This window comes from Pieris rapae, chromosome 19 (assembly GCF_905147795.1).
Source record: "Pieris rapae chromosome 19, ilPieRapa1.1, whole genome shotgun sequence".
Classification (NCBI taxonomy): Eukaryota; Metazoa; Arthropoda; class Insecta; order Lepidoptera; family Pieridae; genus Pieris; species Pieris rapae.
In genome coordinates this window covers 4,676,047-4,697,044 of record NC_059527.1, presented here as the reverse complement: position 1 = coordinate 4,697,044, position 20,998 = coordinate 4,676,047, and the positions used below count along the sequence as shown (strand labels likewise).

General features: G+C 32.0%; 1 protein-coding gene across 12 annotated transcripts in view; it reads right to left on the bottom strand.

Annotated features, from left to right (window-relative positions):
- LOC111001652 (protein lap4) overlaps positions 1-20,998 on the bottom strand; it is a 75,667-nt gene that overhangs the window by 47,991 nt on the left and 6,678 nt on the right. For all 12 annotated transcript variants that reach the window (XM_022271625.2, XM_022271629.2, XM_022271632.2 and 9 more), the window contains exons 3-6: positions 6,721-6,889; positions 1,731-1,851; positions 1,126-1,418; positions 277-522 (exon numbers count right to left, since the gene is read on the bottom strand). In XM_022271625.2, the coding sequence (XP_022127317.2) occupies positions 277-522; positions 1,126-1,418; positions 1,731-1,851; positions 6,721-6,889 (829 nt within the window). The remainder of the gene's footprint in view (positions 1-276; positions 523-1,125; positions 1,419-1,730; positions 1,852-6,720; positions 6,890-20,998) is intronic.

Below are 20,998 nucleotides of genomic sequence, written 5' to 3'. Positions count from 1 at the left end.
AAAATCTAAAAACAAATGAAGGTAAACACAATACTAAAACTAAGAATGCATCATTATTTAATCACAAACATTAATTTTGTCATATTATTCATAATTGTTTCGATTGATATTTATATATGCTCTCAATGAATGTCATGTTTGCCTCTAAGTGGTTGTCACATTAAAAATTGTATTTTGTGTTTGTTTTGACCAATGTATCAGTGTGCCGAGCGTTGACAAAATTTATATATAAAAAAATTCTTCATATTATATGTAAGAAATATAAAAACTACTCACCGATTACCGCTAACATCTAAAACATGGAGGGATTTACAATTTCCTAGGTCGTTCGGAAGCTTTGTTAGTTTATTATCTCGCAGACTAAGTACACCCAACAATGTCATATTGCCTATCTCAGCCGGTATTTCGCCCAAGGAATTCCTATCAACATTCAGTACCGTCAGCTCGTTCAGATTTCCTATAGATCTTGGCAATTCCGTCAGAAAATTTTCCGTCAGAATAAGCTCTTGCAGGTTCGTACATCTGTAAAGAAAATTATAACTAGTTATTGATTGATCTAATTTTTGGAGTCAAAACTTTTAAAAAACACAAATATTTTTTTTTATATCCGGAGAATTAATACAATCCACACATATATACTCAATCTTTAAACGTACGAGAATGTACTGTTGGAAAAGTAATCTCTTTGAAATACAAAAAAACATTGTATATTAAATAATCAGAAAATCTTCGACTATTTGACCTCTCTGAAAGTGTTAAGGATTTGATAGGCCTGTAAATACGATTAACTGCATTCTGCGTGAACTTGAAATTCTAATTATTTTCTATCCATTTGAATACAAACTAGTATCTACACCCTCTGTCTTCTTTCGAGTTCAAATTTAATGACGTGGAATAAGTGATACCATGATGATTTTATGTTCCAAAATATACGTATTTTATTTATTTATTTCATCTAAGCCCAATATTTTTTGTAAGTAAGAGAGTGTCATGTGAGTCTAGATTTTGTTTTAATGTTTTGACAATTCTTTAGACAATTAACACAACACAATCCTATTGATAACAACTCCTCCGTTATTTTGTCGGTTAATGAAGTTAAACCCAACAAAGAAAATTTATACACACCTTCCCACATTTTCGTTTAATGTATGTAATCTATTTTGGTCCAGTTTTAATATTGCTAACTTCCCGACATTTCCAATACCGTTTGGTATAGTCTCAAGCATGTTTTGCGATAAATGTAGGTCCGTTAACGAACACAATCCGCCGATCTCTTCTGGTATCTTTTCCAGTTTGTTCTCGCTAACATCGAGGCATATTAAAGCTTTCAAATTTCCTATTTCTGAGGGTAAATACTGTAGCTTGTTGTGATCGAGCCATAACTCTTGTAGCGCAGGCAACTCCCCGATAAAGCCGGGCTGGAAATAATAAAATTGAATTAATAAATTTTTAAGACAGAAACATAACTCTAAATTTACAAGTAATATAATGTCTTCAATTACACTAAATACTATTTGTAAACTGAAAAATAACTTTAATAGCAGGTAATGAATTTGATTCCCCAAGAAAAAATACTCTATTTCAAGCATGCATGTGTTGGATGTATCACCGAATTATTTCATACTGTTATTTCATTTATCATAAAATTGTTCGAATTAATGTATTTACATACTTTTTAAGTAATAGATAAATATATGATTTATATCAAACAATTGAATTTAAATACTTACAAGGATTTCGATTTCATTATCACCGAGGTCCAGTCTTTCGAGTTTGGTAAGATTTTTCAATGACTCCGGCAGGGACTTCAGCAAATTCTCTCTCAGCTCCAGTGATTGGAGAGACACCAAGCTGAAATAAAAAAAATCTATATGTTAGAGATGATAATATAATATTATAATATGATGACATATCAGATCCAGATACTTTGAATTATCGTTACTTTACTAAAACATTAAGAATTTCACGAATAAAATACCACGTAAATTCGGAAATTAGGCTTCTGAAGATTATCTAGTCTTAAAGTATTGTAGCCAATCATTTGCTCAATGAACGAAATTTTGTATTGATTTTGAGCCTCGCCGCTCTATCAAAAAGTAAAAGTCGCCGACAACTGTTATTTGATAAGTATAATAAATCTTTGTGTTTGAGTTTGAGATATCAATCGCAGCAGTTTACAAACACATTTATCATTGGGTCAACAGATTTCGCTCTCTGAGTCATACAAGGGACGAAACAGACGATTAAACCAAACAAAATTTTGTTTGGTATTATAATTATAACTTATCTAAACTTAATTTCCGTAGTCAATAAACGATGAGAGTTCAGTTACATATATATTTTCGTAAATAATTAGAAGCGCAAACGAAATGATAGCAATCATCACACACTTGAAGCCATAATGTAATGAGCTATTTGATTTCCCACACTCACAAATTATTATATATCGTTCTCGAATGCTGAGGATTTCAGGCAGTTGTCCACACCAATATGTGGAACCACATTCCCACCAATTCTTAAAAGGCCGGCATCGCACTTGCGAGCCATCTCGATATATGAGTGTCCATGAGCGGCGGTATCACTTAACATGAGATGAGCCTGTTGCCCGTTTGCATATAAAAAATAAAACACATTTGAAAGCCTATGGTGCCACGTAAGATTCTTAAAAGAAAGTCATTCAAACGTATTTAGATGTATGACAATGGATGACTAATCCATTGAGTATTCAGTGTTATACGCAAGGTTATATGGATAAGTGAATATTATTTACTAAATAACTTGACAAGTGTATAAAATATGTTTAGTGTACTTAAGAGCATTTAAATTCAAACTTAATATAAAACACGTCGTTTGGTTTATCTTATTTGGATTGTTGTTAGTTATCTATATAGTGTGTGTGTACTGATCTATATAAAATAAGTAGCTCCAAATGTAAATGGGTTAGAACGCACCGGATCGACAATTTCTTTTCATTCATCCTTTTATGCCTTAACTTCGAAATATGATATTGTGAAATCATTTCCAATCTCTGCCAAAACTCGAAGTTTTTTTTGGCTAATCTCGCAGGTCGCGTTACTTTTTTCTGTCAACTAGACCTCAAACCGACGATGTTTAATGAAAAACATTATTTTTTTTAACTTTCGTAGTAGTGAGTTAATAATTACTAAACTGTCAGAAACCGTATAAGAACTTCACAAATAGTTTTATCAAACTTCATAGAGAATTCTTTGTTTTTAATTTATTTTATTATTCTTTTACTCAAGATGGTGTAATGGTTACAGCTTCCTCAGAACCTTACAAACATTGTGTAAAAAAAAAACTTGGCGATTAAAAAGAGTGGCGGAGGGTTTATTGCCAGTTCTTCTCTTTGATTTAATTGATTTGATTTGAATAAAAAAACAACACTCAAAATAAACTTAATAATAATACTAAATCGCAGTTCCATCCTAATACTAGGATAGCATAAATACGGTAGCTTTTACTACAACAATTTAGTTCCGCAGCCCGCCGTATACTTGCGGCACCTCCATATGTATAGCAATAATGAAGAACCAATGCCAATTTAGTACAAGCGCCGCAAATAGGATTGCGTTTACATTCAACACTGCAACTTTGCTTACTAGACCTTGACATCGCATTCCTAAGCAAACTAAAAATCAATAATTGATGAATCATTACACAAAGATGAATGAATCCATTATCAATTTAGGAATGACGTAATGTGCTTATCAAGGTTATATTTGTAGTTTTTATATATAGTCGAATTACCTGCATAAGTCGCCAATGTTTCGAGTATTATCGAACTATGACAACCATTAGGTATCAGGACGTTGATCTTTTCCACCTCAAAAAGAGAGATGTAAAGAAGTGCTTGAAGAAGCGGGAGGAGTCTAATTTTGTTTAAGTAGTATTTTTAAATTCTAAGTATTATTTGTTCTTTTTAAATGTCAAATTTCAGTTTACTTTAGTTTTATTATTTTGTTTTTTTTTAAATATATCTTTATCTTTTAATGCACATGCTTGTTTTCTGTTTTTATACATAAATTGTTTATCTATGTAATCTGTTTTGGCTTTCTGTATTGTCTTAGTATTTTGTATTATAATATGTATAAGTATAAGCTGTTAGATTACTTAAAATTAAATAAATACATATGATTTGGGAATTTCGTAGAGAAAACGAGGTTAGTTGCAATGCAACTGGTTGCATCCCGTAACCGCAAAATAGGGAATCGACCAAGCAAATAAATATTTTCTAATGAACATTTTTAAGTAGTCGATTATGTTAACCGCTATTTACGTCTAGTATGTTTATAAATTAAAGCATTATATAACTTAAATAATACAAGTCAAACGTAACCCATTACTAAAAAGCATCCATAGTGAATGTAATGAAAGTGTATGAAGTATGTCTATATTGTTAGCTATATTGTTAGTTATAGATAGATAGATTTAGGAATATAAGTTTAATTTTTTAATGTTTTTATCTAGAATAGTTGGTGTGGGATTTTGGAATTCTATCATATTAGTAATTACTGTTAAGAAAAATGTAGTGATAAATAAATAAATAAAATAAATGTCAGGATCGTAGCAATGAGAAGTCTTCAGGAAGAGTGTATATAACTTTAAACAGTTTTGGAACCCTGGTCGACATAAAGCTATAAACCCGAGAAATCTAGACGTTACAATTTAGTAAAAACACACGAGTTATATTAATTTCTTGGTAAAATACTTAATTATTTTTATCCGAAAATAACAAACATATAAGACAAGTCGTAAACATTTGGTGAAAAATTTAGGTTTATTATAGGTAATTATAATGCTCTCGACTTTGCGTTTATCGTCTCGCAAAACAAGTTGATTAGTCACGCTGTATAAGATTTAATACAAATCTCTTATCGCAAATACTACGTTAGCAATGCAGATCGAATCGTGAAGTAAAGAAACGCTTGTAACGGTCACAAAAGCGATGGATAACAATAATAATAAAATAAAATTAATGATTTTATTTTTTTGCTTTATAACAAAATAATTTCAAAAGAAATAAGAGATCTCGGTGCGTAAGAAATATTCCAATCAATCCGAATGATGGAAAGTATGAAATGTTAGTCAATTTCAATTGTAACCTGAACATTGAACTTTTATTTTTAAATAATATTATATCATATGCCAAAACTCCATCTGGTATTAACAACATAATATAGAAATAATAAACAAGCAAAAATGTTACAAAGCCAAGATAAACAATAACACCTTGATAACAGGCACGCCCTAAATACCTATACTTATCGCATTTATTACTTTAATATCACGTTCAATTGCATTTATATAAAAACTGTATAATAACTCGTATACTCATGCAAATAGAGCTTAAAATTGTTCGTATACAGGTTTGCGGTTGATGGGTTTAATGAATGGGACATTTTATACTTTGAACAATGACAAAGTGTCCTGAATACCACTGCAATTTGTACATGGCCCATGTGGTTCTACGTATATGTTGTGTTTGTCAATGGTCAGTCAATGTTCTACTCTTCACAAAAATCACTAAATCACTAATCATGTTTTCATTGCAATCAATAAGTTGGTTGACAGCTGGTCCTTTTCTGTACCTAGGCCGACCACTAGACCGCTTCAGTTAAGCTTTCTTAAGCATCAGGTAACGCCTCCAAATACAAGGCGTATCACACGCCTTGTATTCGCATACATTGTTGAGCTACCACACCCGGTGTCCCTCGTTGTCAGCACTCAGGATTTTACGGAATATCTTGCGTTCTGTCATCAGTAGCTTCTGCTCCCCTTTCGAGGTCAACCTAGCCTCATAGCCGTACATTAACACTGGTCGTATAACAGTATATACGTTTTTTTAAAGTAATTTAAGGTCGGTGGAGGACAGGGAGCTCTGGATTATAGTCGTAAATCCAACACAGTTAAAACACTATGTTATTATATGTTTATTTATTTATTTATTTATTTATCCTTTATTGCCTTATACAAAAACACACATAACAAAAATAAAAAATAAAAAAAAACAGTAACAAAAGATATAAGGCTGATATATGTTTATAAGGTTAATTTAAATTTAATAGTTAAGAGTCTGTATATAAAATATATAATCGTGATGTTACGTGGTGGTAATGTTTGCAGCACAAATTTTAATATTAAATATGTATTAGAGAAATTAGTTTTATATTACAGAATATGTAAGCATTCCTCAATACTTTTGTCCTTATCATATTAAAAATAAACACTGCGTTCTTTAACAATTGAGACCAGAACGAATAATACTTTACAAGCCATTGTACAGAGCTCAAAAGACTTCACGACAAAAAGTCGCCCAGGGCAGTAACTTTCCACAGAACTTTCGCTTTCATTTCTATTGGTAGAGCTTTATTAAGCTGTCATTTAATGAAATATGGTTTACCAGCTATAAACATTGTTTGACCGAGTTTCCGCAATAACAGAGAAAAACCCGCTATGAATATTAACTTCGATGACAATCAATATCCGTATATGAGTTTTAAGATGTATTGTATGTATTTGCTTCGCTTTCTAGGTTGCTGGTAATACTTAATAGTAGGTACTTTAAAATCTCAAACATAATAATTCAAATAAATTATACCACTCAGTACTAGCCTAAGCAGTTAATGGAGGAGATAATTATAGAAAATTTGCAAACCATTTGCTTCTGTGAACCTTATCAATTTACCAACTAAATCTTACCTGCCAAAGTCGCTAGGTAGGCTGGTGAGCGACATATCATTGAGGCCAAGAACTGTGAGCGCCCGGAGCTGGCTGAAGCCAGCTGGCAGCCTTGGTATCGGGTTGCTACTGAAGTCCGCGATCTGAAGGGCACGGAGTTTCTTGATGTCTTCTGGGATGTCGGGAATGTCTGAAAAATATTTAATTTAACATTTAAAATAAAATAATGTTGAACGTTGATAATCCTCACAAATACCCAATACTATGTGTAAATAGAAGATTTTTTTATGTTAAAAGAGAGAAATAAGATTATTAATACATATTAACTTTTTAAATTGATTTTATTAACTTATTTTATAACTAGGTATCTAGGCAATTAAATTCAATCTTTACATGTTTAAAGCTTAAACTATTTTTAAGATATGTAATAATTAAAATAAAATTATTGCCAATCGTTAAATGTAGCTTATTCATTTTAATGTTTATTCAAATAAATAAAAAAATACTTCCAGACAAATTCCATAATTTTACGTGACCATGTATTCTTTCTTAATTCGAAAATATATAACACTAGTTTGCTAGCATAACGAGCGTCATAGATCGGGAAAAAATATACTTTACGGTTTCCTTGAAAACCGATATGAGTACACTGCAGCCACATTGTAAAGCTATTTGGCACCAATCATACTATTATTCCATACAGCGTAATATAATCGTAAAACTGTTACAGACTTGCGTGGTTTAAAAAGATTTTCCATTTTCCTGTTTTCGAGGCGACCATATGTCTTGTCGAATTTATAATAATACAATATTGTTATTAATTAGGTTGAATTATTAGAAATAAAGCGGTTGAAAAAGTCCCGTTATGTAAAGAAACCTTGTCCTATGTCTGTCTCATGCCCCATTGTGGCGTTTTGGAGTTCATATAAAAAATCAATGTAAATCAAAAGTAATTTAAACTATTAAGTATTTGTGTTACCTTTTTTTCAAGGAAACGGCGTTTTAGAAGCATATAATAGTGTCAGGTAAGTAATTATTTTATATACAATATTGTCTGATAATGTTAAGATAAATAAGCTACTTTCGTTAAAAATTGTTTTAAAAAATTGCGTCAAAAATAAGTTTGCCCTTCAGAACTATTCAGAAAGGTAGAGTAGGTCAGAACCGATGATTTCATAACTTGAAAAGCATTGAGAAACCATATTTGGGGACATTGTATTCGTGAACTACTCATTAGGGCAACCTCAATCTGAAATTGCCAGCGATTAAAATTAAAAAAAGCTATGTTAGGTGGGAAAAATATGTGCCAACAAGTGTTCGCGGGAGAAAACTTAACTGTGTAGAGAGAATTGTGTTTAAACTTATCAAATTTGAATTTTTATACAAAAATTTTTATACATACAGGCATATAGGCAGAAGGCTCATCTGCCGTTAAGTTAAAGCGTCGTCCATACACATTTTTAAGAATTGAAGCAAGTATAAAAATTAATGCGTAATTTTTAATGAAATAGCGACGATACCTAAGCTATATTTTTATCATTTGCAATATGCGTCTAGCAACAAGTTTGAAATAAAATAACTTACTCAAATTAACCTGTTTCCATAGATATATTACTTATATAGATTTGTTAAAAATATAAATTTAATCAAATATCTATATCATATCCTAAACATCTTTAGAAAAGTACAACGGACAAAAGCTTTATATATACGGTTGTTATATACTATACAAATATATAAGTATTTTGCTTTTGAAGCCCTTTCCATATAAAATACATTAATTTGTCAATTGTACATATTATTCGTGAAATAAAACGAACCTTCTAAGTTTCAACGTAAATTTCCAATAAATCATTTAAAGCTTCCTTTTCGCCAAAACTCAATAATTAATCCACATTCTCATATTGAAAACCATCTGAGACCAGACCGTGATAGTCGATGGAACTCCTATCTATTATCAATCCGTCGATTGGTTATATTTATCAATATCAATATTTCGATTAAGATCTCTATTCTCGGATAGTCAAAAATGGATTTAGGTAGGTTATTGGGTTTGCGTTAGAAATCTTTCGAAACTTGTCCGCGATAACGAATTTATAAAACGTTGACAGGGCAATTAATTATCAAAGAATCGAAAAAAGTTCAAAAGTGACGTAAACGATGTTCGCTAATTGAATTGTATTAAAGCTTAGGTTCAAATTATTTGAATTGCAAGGGCCACTGAAGGTCAACCAGCCTTAATTGACACACATAGCGTAAATTGTATAGCATTTTATTGTCGATCTGTATAGTGATAGTCGAACACGTAAAATTGATGTTTTTACTACACACAAGGTAATGTAAGCTCTGCAATTTTTTTTATAAATTCTAATCCATCTGCAATCAGCCTCTTGGCTTTTATCAGATTTAATTTGAAGTAATGGCAATTAGGGAACGCAAATTCAATAATTTTTTTATTCCCTCCGTAAGACTCCGTAGATTGTCAGACTGCGGCAAGTGTCACCCTTATCAGCACACAGAGTCCGTGGTTTTTAAGAGGCCTGAAGCTAGGCGGTTGACGTGTTGCTGAAGTCTCATTTTGTAACGCACGGTCGACAGTTCTGCAATTTACGTCACGCAATTTTTGGAAATTCTTGAACCATTTATATTGTGTAAAGTATCGGAACGTCGAAAATAATATTAACAATAACGCATAATTCAATCCCCGCCCCCAAATTCGTTACGTTATACTTGAACTCCCTAATTATAAAACCAAATTATATTATGATAATTATGTTCCTAATCCTAAGAGCTAAAAACAAATCAACGAAGAAGACGAAAAAGAAGCTTAGTCTTCGAACAATGTAAAAATTATGTGTGTGTTATGATAACTATTAGTTACATATAGTAATCTGTTCTGAATTTAACGTTTAAAGATGTTGTGTGTAACATTAGAGTATTGGAGCAAGGTCATACTAACCAGACTATTTAATAAACATTCCTACGTACGGCCATTGTTATCTAATATTGGACACAATCCCGCTACTACCACAATCGAATGAACAGACGTTAAATTACATACAAATCTTAAAGTGAATAATGATTATAAGGCTTGCCAAATATCGTCGTATTTGTGTGGTTCTTTAAATAATATTTAGATGAAATTCCTAAACTCTCCTGCCGGTCGGGACAACCAAAATCCTTGGGTTAGTAATAGACCTGCAATTACCCGGCTTCGCCTCTCTGTAAAACATGTTGAACATATCTGAATTTGAAATAACGCACCTCGCCGATTATAATCGTGGATTAAAGAAATGCATTTATATCAATAACATCCAATTTAAATTTGGTTTGTGACATAGCTTTGAAGAAGGTATTATATTGAAATTTTTTGTTAACGCAGTCATCTAATTAGTATCTACTGATCCGTTTCACGCTAATTTTATTATATGAGAATATTCCTTGTTTGAATTTCCCATTTAATTTTCACAATTTACAGATTTCCCTAAAGAATTTATTATGGTACTTGACTTAAATGCTAATTCGTATTGGGCTTGCCGAGGTCAAATGCTATAGATTTTCCGACACTTTACGGTTTAAACGCCATAATTCTGAAAAGGGTGTATCTATGATCCCAATATAATGGAGTATCCCGAATGTGTTGGTTACAAAGAACATGTCTTAAAGTGTTGGTATGCTGTCCATGCTCCAGTATAGTTTGTTGTTTCACTAACTAGAACATCATAGTAACATAGCAACTAAGACCGAATTGTTACTAACTCTATCTAAATATACATATAATATAGAATAAATAACTAATTATTATACAGAAAAAAACATTTAAACATCATAGCGACATTGGCTTCAATTACTTCAATTGAAACGCGATGAAAATAAGACTATTAAGAAACTCAATATGGCGTATAGTGCATTAACACAAACATTTTTATTTATTCACACTTCGTTATATTTATACAAAACAAATAAGCATTAATATAGAAAAATTATAAAGTATATAATGGGCGGCATTATCGCTAACAATAGATTTCTTTTAGGCGACCATACTAAGGTAAAAATTAATATTATGGATAAATATAAGTGCATAACCGAATCTTTAAAAATAAATTATTAAAGAAATTTAACCTGAAATAATACAAAAAAAGATAAAACAAATTAAAAACAGCGATGCAGAAGAATAAGAAATACAAGAATTAACTTTTTGATTAATAGAGTAAATAAAAAAATAAATATTACTACACTTATTTATGCAAATCAACTTGTTGCCTGATTTGTCGATGATGACACATGGCGACGTGCCTAGTTAACTTGACACTGCGTGTAATACTGTATATTTAAATAAGATAAAAAAATGTTTACGCCGAAAAGTTTTAAAAGATAGTCAATCTGGAGTTTGCATCGTATTCCACAACTTAATAGTGGAGACCTTAGAAGATGAGCTGTGAGATGGAATTTCCAATAAGCATCTATTGGAGGAGCGTAACATATAGTTTTCCAAGAATGTCAAAAATAATGCTATAAATGTACTTGTATGTACTTACCATTCAGAGGTGAGTAGAGAGGCTAAGTATACTTACCGCTACTTCTCGCCTAGTAGAGGCATAACCGCCTAAATGGCATAATATTTTTAAAGCTTAATTAATTAATACATACAATAATTATTTACTGTTCTAGTTCTAGCTGAATCCATATATTTTTCCATTTCTCTTTGTCATGACCAACATTCATCCAGTCTTTCCCCGCTGTTGTTCTATTACGTCATTTGTCTATCTTTTGTCGTCCTATCCTTTTTTTCCATTAGCGTTAGTCCATTTTGTTGTTTTAAATGCATTTTTATGATGACATACTAGAGTCATTTACCATAATTTCGAAAATAAACACTCTCACTTTTAGCTTCCATAAATCGCCAAGATGAATTGATATAACATGAATTCGAAACAAAAAATAGCTATTCAATTATTCATTTTAATATACCAACCAACTGATGACATTTTAATAAATTGCATTATTCAAGGGCGTCTATACAATTTATTTCAAAGCACCGGTATTTAATGTTGTAGTATATTTTTAGTTCAAAACCCGTTATTTTAATAGCCCGTTAACTAACCTCACCTAATCCAATTTTTTTGTTACAAATCATCGTAGCGCGACTCATTTACGTTTAAAAACAATTGCTCTAGATTAACCCTTTATAGATAAACCTACTATGTATGTCTAAAATAGTTTTTTAACGCTTACGTCTAATTTCGTATGCCATTAACAAAATAATAAAACATATGAGTAGTACATATAGCCCAATACGAAGTAAAGCTGTGTACATACTTGCTATTCAATTTTAATACAATTGATTTAAAATCTATCTAGAATCATTTTTGACAACTAAAACATTTTGTTTACCAAGTAAACATTTTCGTACAACTTTTATTCAGAGAAAAAAAATCGATTTTAGCTCTTAATTCTTTTCGTGCTGTTATGAAATCTCATTAGCGCTTAATGCAATACAATGAATAAGACACTACTACTACTTATTACCAGTAAGTAAAAAAAAGGTACACCATTTTACCTTAAACTTTGTAAAAATGTACAACAGTGAACACGAAATCCAGTTACTAGACGAATTGTCAACTAACTGGATTTCTAGTTTCTCACTAACGGTAGCTTTACTTTCCGGCTCCAACATTCCAACATGATGATCAATCATTTGTCAGGAACATGCATTCCGTAATATTTCACTGAAGTTGCATCGATCGCAATAAGTAGGTCGTAGCTAGGGCCTTGCGACGTTTCCTGGCTATGGTAATTTCTCGATTCACCCCTAAGATAGGCTTACGTAACTGTTAACTTAAATGCATGCATGCTGAACGAGGCTACATACGAATGCAGCTCGAATGTTTATCGCATTTACTCCGGGTTCGAACGTTCGACCACTAAACGGAACAATTACAACTCCACTTCGAGTTTCATTTCGAGAGTAGCGGCGGTGGTTAAGATCGAGACATCGTACGCTAATACAAAACGGACATAGACATTCATTTACTAACCAAACACACAAAACAATAAAATTCAAAAAAATAAATAAAAATACACACACAGACACAGACATGTTCCACAGCGCTGATCATTCTGCCAGAGACCACTACAGTTCGCCTCAGACGCAAAAGAAGAAAATAAAATAATAATAATAGTACAATTACCAGTGTAAGTAAAACGCGTTATACCAAAAAATGGCACAGAGATTTTGTCTATTTTGAACGATTTACGTAGAACTATTAAAATATAAAATGTTTATTTCACCTGGAGAATGTTTAGCGGTTCGTTTATTTATGTAATTTTTAAACACGTAAAATCGTTAGTGTTTAGCTATTTTGGGCGCGGTATGGTAACGGTATAAGTGCATAAGTGTAGGGTGAATGACTATTCAGAGGAAGCCTGCGGCTATGGCATTCACGAGCTTTGAAAACGTTTATTGAAACTTCCGCTTTTAAAATAGGCCAGCGTTTTTGTTAGAGTAATGACATACGGTCTTACCGCGACTTACTATGGGAATTTTTGACATATTTTTTAATTGGAAGTGAAGATCCTTTGGTAGTTTCCACTTATTATTCCCGATGCAATGAACTTCAAATTTCGGTGTACCAGTTTGAACATTCAAGGCAGACAAAAACTCTCTGCCCTTTCATAAGCCAATTCCTATATCATAACAATGAACATATGTATAGCAGAAAATTATTTACTGAGGCTAAAATGTGAAAGTTCGCTTTCCTAAGGAGCTGTTTATACCAACTGTGTCATCCTCTTAGCATATATATATACACAGTAGCGTATAAAGCATATAAGTAAGAGCCTTACTTATATATTCGCACATATATATAGGACACACTATAACTATAAACAACCAATAATAACAGGATAATTATATTGCATTTACTGAGTTATCGGTACTGCACGTACTGTATTTATCATTTGTTCAATAAGTATGATGCCTCAAATAACTTAAAAATCAAAAATTTTACAGAAACCCTTGATAAATTCCCCGGTATTAGACTATCGGTTTAATGAAGAAATCGCATCGCAGAATACCATTATGTTTCCCAGCTAATAATAATTTTTAGAAGCGACGATGCATTAGTGTCTGCAAACATTCTTCATTGCTCGTTTTAAATTTGCATGACACTCGTAGCATAAGCATTCTAAATTTACATTTTGCAGTAAGAATTAAATATATTAAAATTATATTCTATAGCAGTCTAAAAAGGCTTACTATAAAGTTAGCGATTATCTAGTTGATAAAAGGGGCTGGGACTAGTGCTAGGCAGACTATGTACTTCTAATTAATTTGCTATATTTGTTTTAAAATATGTGTTGTTTGATGATTTGCTTTTTTTGTTATTCGTTCTTTACTCTCTTGCCGAGAGTGTTTTACGCCGGCTTTTTCTCTCGCCCTACATCCACTTCTTTGCCGATGAGTAGGGATGCCTACAGGTTCAAATTTAATGATGTGGAATAAGTGATACCTGCATATCTTATGTTCCAATAAACTTTTTTTTAGCTAATCGATTGGACTCATATTTAAAACACCGTAAAAGTCCTTACTGGTACAAAGTAGTACAATTATATAATATGTATACAATAATACAACTGGAAAGTTGTATTATTGTATACATATTTATACACATGCTTGACATAACCACGTCCTATAAAACCGGTTGGGCATGTTGCAAAGTGTAAAAACCTTTTACTAAGTTATGTCACGTAATACAGTGTAAATATGAAAAGAATCTGGAAAATAGTATCTTGTATAACCAATCCCTGAGTAAGACTGCATAAGTTTTCATCTAGCATTGATCTAGCTTCTAATTGGAAAGACAGCAATTACAAGTAACTAAATAAAACTCCATCTTTAGAACTTCGCTTTAGGCACTTCTTTCACTTTCGCCTTGTATACAAAAAACCACTTTACAGTATTAGCTTTTTGTAAACATATTGTCTCTTAATTGAGACACCTGGTAACACAACGATCTAGCTTAAGACTAATAAGTAATTTAAATCTAACCTAATTTTATATCTAATAACTGTCCAAAACTTAGTCTCTATTAAGGGAAGACACTCTATTATCTATGTTCTATTTCTTCACTTACCACTGTTTAGCACTTAAGACGTGCGCTTACACAAATTCAAATCGTTTTGACTTTTTCAATCTTCTCACTAGGCCCGTAGTATCAAAAGTGACAGTATTAGCTTAACGAGCAAAATCGAATAAGAAAAATCTACCCTCATTTATCGATAAAACATACACCACGCAGGATCGCTATATACGTAATACGCATCAAATAAACCTGTATAAAAAGCTGTTGTTAATATAGGTCAAAATATAGCAACCGCTTTGATACGTGATTAAGACCCAACCCTCAATCCGGGCCGTAATATCCGTGACGCTCAAACCGGAGCTCCACAGGAAATATAAGGAAATTAATATCCACTGAACAACATAATTTGTTTACGTACGACAAATTTGGAATTCTAAATACGTTTTATGTAAAATCCAATACTTTTAAACGTTACCCACATCTAACTTATTACATAAATAACTGACTTCTGGATTACACTGTAATTAAAATATATTTAGGAGGTCAAAGATGTAAGTGATACATATAAATCTTCCGTTTCTGAATAAATTAAACAAAACCGATCAATTGGATACCAGAATGATTAAGATTTACAGTTAGATAGTTTTATTTTATTGAAGACGTGTATAACACAACATTTGTCGAGTCTGCTTGTTTATATTCGAAGAATAACCTCTGCATCTCCATTGACAATTTCCCACAAGAGTAGGTACATCGTCTGCGTTCTCACGGTGATATTATTACATTTCGTTTACTACATTGCACGGCGAGGTGAAAATAAAAGAAAATTAAAAGCTGGCGACTGGTTGGCTGGCCATTAGGGAATCCCATTAGATCAGTTGCGAATACAAAGGCTCCACAAGTGGATTGTGACGACCCATCGAGCACGTTAATGGACTGTAACCGCGAGCAGGATACAAATTAATATCAATACATTTTGCGACTATTTCAACTTTGATTTGGTGGTGATATCATCAGAATTACTTTGTATATTACAAATATCGCCACAGTGGGACGACGAGTATCAACGAAAATACGCTGGCATCCCTCCTTTATATTCAAATTATATAGTGTATATGTAGAATGTAAAATACTTTATTGATTCAGGTAAATAGCTCTAATCAAATATATGCTTTGTGTTTTTATACTGAATCAAGCAAAGATCGGGTTCTTAAATGTGCATCCATGGACGTATACAAATAAACCAATTGTGTGAGCCTTGAGTCCGGAAACTATACCCAGGATACTTCCTCGGTAAAATAATATGTGCTAGTTTGGCAGTCGCGTGTCAGTATAGTAAAAATGGAATTCAAGAATTGATCACACTAAGTCCTTTACTATATTATACTTTTGTCAAAAAAATCCAACAATTGTGTATGCTTCCACCATACACCTACCATTTCCCGTTCGTATGTCAAAATCAAAATGTACAATAAATGTCATTCTTTTGCAAGCATACGCATACCAACAATTCGCAACAATTTAAGTGAAGATGGAAACTTAGAATATGATCTATAACTGTGGCTTTAATGTTTATTTAACAACGATGACCACGTTGTCATTTACGTAACAGTTATAACATTACCGTTGATCATTCAACACGATTTAGCATTATTATACTCGTGACGAGTTAATGCATACTTTACTACTGTCTTACGTTTCATACTGTTTTTATTTATTCAAGATCTTAAAACGTGAGTCAAATGTTAAAATCAATAAAGAAGAAAAAAAATGAATAATGATTTGATGCTTCAGTCAAACAAGTTTTTATCAAGCTTTTTACTGTACCTTATACCGATCAGACGTAAACGTGAAAAAAAACCAGTGGCACTTCAACCTCTTTAGGTCTTGCCCTCAGATTTCTAAATCTGTTTCATGATCATTTTTAAATGTAATAGGCAGATAGGTGATCAGGCAGTGCCTGACACACGCCGTCGGCTTTTTGGGTCTAAGACATGTCGGTTTCCTCACGAATCACGATGTTTTGCTTCACCGTTCGTGCAAATGTTAAATGCGCACATAGAAACTCCATTGGTGCACAGCCGGGGATCGAATCTACGACTTATTGTATGAGAGTCGCACGCTGAAGCCACTAGGCCAACACTGCTCTTAACAAGACGTAAATGTGAATTAATAAAAAACGGAGGTTAAAAACATCAACTGTAGAATTAAATGAATCGCGATAAAAACTTGATCTGAGAATGAATGGGTAATTCAACAGAGGGTTACGAATAACAATGGTCTGAGGCTTTCGAAAACTTTTTAACATTTACTTGAATGCAGGTCAGATGCTTTTGTTGGATTGCATAATGCGATTGCCGTGGCTTTTGCGAATAATATTACTTGTATTATCTGAGCTGTGTACGAAAGTATCAAATAAGGCGCCACATATAAAAGGTATGATTTATTTACTTATTTTATTTGATAACAGCGAATGCAACGCGTGTTTGTTCGAATGACTAAAGTATTAAAATTACTGGAAATTTTAAAAGTATTATACACAATGTTGATGGGTTTTGTAACTGTCAAACATTTAACATCCATATCGTTGGTACGGTAAACTCTCTATTAAACTAATTTAACGTATTTAAATAAGTAATGGTTTCAAATCGACAAAAAATATCGGATTGTGCATTTTCGATTTTAAAAGAAAAAATATATTAAGATAAATATTAGTTTTCAAATATTTACACGTTCTTTCGGGGTTTCTTAACCGGGTCAGTTAGGAGTATACGCACATTGTATTTATATACATATAATTTCAATTCAAGAAACAATGAACGCCTGTAGACATAATCCTGTTTTATATTATATTTTTTCGTAAAACGAAATCAAAGGAAAATCACTGTAGTAACTAAGCTGCTCATCTGTTTCTATTCATCACAGCTTAAGCATAATTTGACAGAAAGAGACAAAATATTTAAACCAATCAAAAAGTAAACCGCACCAATGAGCATCTTATGATAAGTAGAGTGAGACTAGCTATACACATTTGTACTGCATACTTTTAGTAAGGGCAGTAAGAGGTGTAATCAAGAAATTATTTTTCTTTCTAATATGCAACTAGGTGATCCAGCCTTCTGCGCTTGACACACACTCTCGACTTTTTTGGGTCTAAAGCATGTCCTTTCCTCGCGATGTTTTTTTATGTTCAAAGATACTTTAGAGAAATTTTAGAGTAGAGCACGATCTATATTACTAATCGTAATGTAGATCGTGCTATGAAATTAATAAAAATATTAGACACTAACAATCTTTTTTGCAATAGTGTTGTTTCTTCCTTCGTGCATTTAATGCGGACGAAGAAACTCCATTGGTGCACAGCAGGAGTTAAACCTACGAGCGTACTATGACTACCACTACGCTAACAATGCTCCACATATAAAGTAAGAGAAATTCCTCCATACTATGTTACATTGCGATAAGACACATTAGATACTTTATACCTGTCCGTTAACAGTAATGTCGTCATTTAACGACGTTCAAATTTAATACTTAGACACAAGGTTTAAAGCTGTCATTAATAAGTTATTACTCATAAAACAATCTACCAACTTTAAGGGATTTGAAATGATAAAGATTTAAAAAGTTTATAATACTTCTTAACATAATAGTTGCTCGTAAATTATTAAGAAAAAAAAAGAGCAAATCACAAAGTAGGGTGGCACTCATTTTCCAAACAAAACTCTATGATAGTAAACGCAAAAGATATAATATATAACATATATATGTTGCTAAATTGAATACTTGAACACCGTTAGATTTATTATTAAAATGTATTCCTTGAACATAGGAGATTTATTCCTTTTAAAAAAATATATAAAGTTTTATTTAGTTACTACAGTATAGCAAAATGTTCTATATGTTCATATGTCTCTACTAAAAAGGTAACTATGTAAAAAAACTAACTAAACTATGTTAGCGGGTGCAGCTAGTTACAAATAAATTTTACACGTTTCAATCTAAGTTAAAATCAAGTATTTTAAAACGTATAAATAAACGATATGGCAATTAATTAGCCCATCAAAATACTATTCTAATAATCGAACCGGTCCCAAATGATCTCACTGTCTGGTGGCCTATTACGTAGTATGGAGCTCAAAATCTTAACAATTTTGAAGCGTGCCTAAGAATCAATGACGTAAGTTTAAACTACATAATAATAATTTGTATCATTACTCGCTGCGAAAGCTCGAAGATGAATTAGAGAACTACGATGTTAATTATAAACACATTATTTTCTTAATTTGTATGTAATTACATTGAGAAAATTAAACTACAATTGCTGGCAAAATCTATGTAGAACGAATAGAGAAAAAACTTGAAAGCTATCAGTGTTTCATGATCATTAATTGTCAATCTAATAGGCAAGTAAGTGATTAGCCTTCTGTGCCAGACACACAAGCTCGGTTTTCTTCACCGTTCGAGCGAATATTAATGTGCACACGGACAGAAAGTCCATTACTTCGCAGCCGGGGATCGAGTCTCAGGGATGAGACTCGTCACTGAAGCTACTAAGCCATCTTATCATCTTAGGTCTTTTTATATCCGATTTAATATTCTTAAAGCAAAGCAAAAGATCGTTACATAATATGTACTTGGTATTTCTAACTACTATGAGCGAATGCAATCAAGGTTTTTCAGCAACCCAACTAGACATATATTTATAAGTATGCCTAAAAGATACACGAAAATATGACGTCACAAATTACACATATACACATCAATTATTTTGGAACAAAAATTTCAAACTAACAAGGGAAAAAAACACAAGGTAACAGTAAAAACTAAAACTAAATAAGTAGGTACATGGTACATAATAATAGTTTAATAGACAAAATTTCGATATGTAGGAAGAATATTGTAAAATATATATATCATATTTTCATTAAGGTCAACATTCTTTGTGATAGATGAGGCACAATTCAGGTGTCAAAGCATTTTGAAATTATTTTGCCACCAATTGTGAATACTAGACTCAGTTATTTAAAAACACTTTCTTGAAACGAAATAAAATCTTAAGTAAGTAATCATGCGAACAGTTGCAATCTGAAATCTAATGCAAAATTCTTTTGTAATTCATTAAAAAGTATGGGAAAGATGTGCAATGAGATGAAGGTGCGTGGGAGCCGAGGACAATGCGGTCAGGTTCAATAGCCGAATAAGCCATAGCCATCGAACCACACAAACAAGTTATTCAAACCACTTTTACACACGTAACGAATAGACCTCTAATGTCTTACAAAATTTACTGCTAAATCACATCTCTGTCGCCAATACAGATGTATTCAAGATTTCTATACATACTTTTATATGTAAAGAAATCTTGAATATAATAGACTTCAGGATACGACTCTATTTATATTAAAAACAGGAATTTATTACGCAACACTGATTGTAGAGTAAAATTAAGTAAATACTAAATTAAATATTAATAATTGGTAAATGATCAAGTCACTTCAAGACCTTATCCCTATGCGAAACATTAAATCATACCGTTGATTTATAATTTATTGAATTGAAAGCACTCATAATATACAATTCGATATTTTATTCGAATGTTGACTACAAGATTCAGGTCGACACAGACTTTGCAAAATTACAAAATATTAAATTCTACTTAAAAACTTCGTTTTTTTAGGCTTAAAGTGACGTACGCTGCTGGCGTATGTTATCATACGTATGTATATTATGAGTGCTTTCAATTCAATAAATTATAAATCAACGGTATGATTTAATGTTTCGCATAGGGATAAGGTCTTGAAGTGACTTGATCATTTATGTTTGTCTACAAATTACTTAACTAAATGTCGTATCAAGATTAATATCAGGTAAATCCCAACTTAGCAACGACCTAACTTTAATTAGTTTCAGTTTTCGAGATCAATACAATTTCTGGAATTTCAGATAAAGCTATTTTTACCTTTCCAATCTCGGGGTATTTTTTTTAAATTCAAGTTATCTATATAACGCAACTATTTAGGTCAATCTTATCAAGCTTATCTATTGTTATCTATTCTTGGGAGGCCTTTTTATCCTTCAACCTGCTCCCAGTCCCTTAGAATACTTTGCACAAAGTAACATAAGATTTTATATTAAACTATTGAAGATTCGTATTTTCTCTTTATTTTAGTAGATACTAAATAATTTGTAACATCAGGCCTAGCCAGAGATCC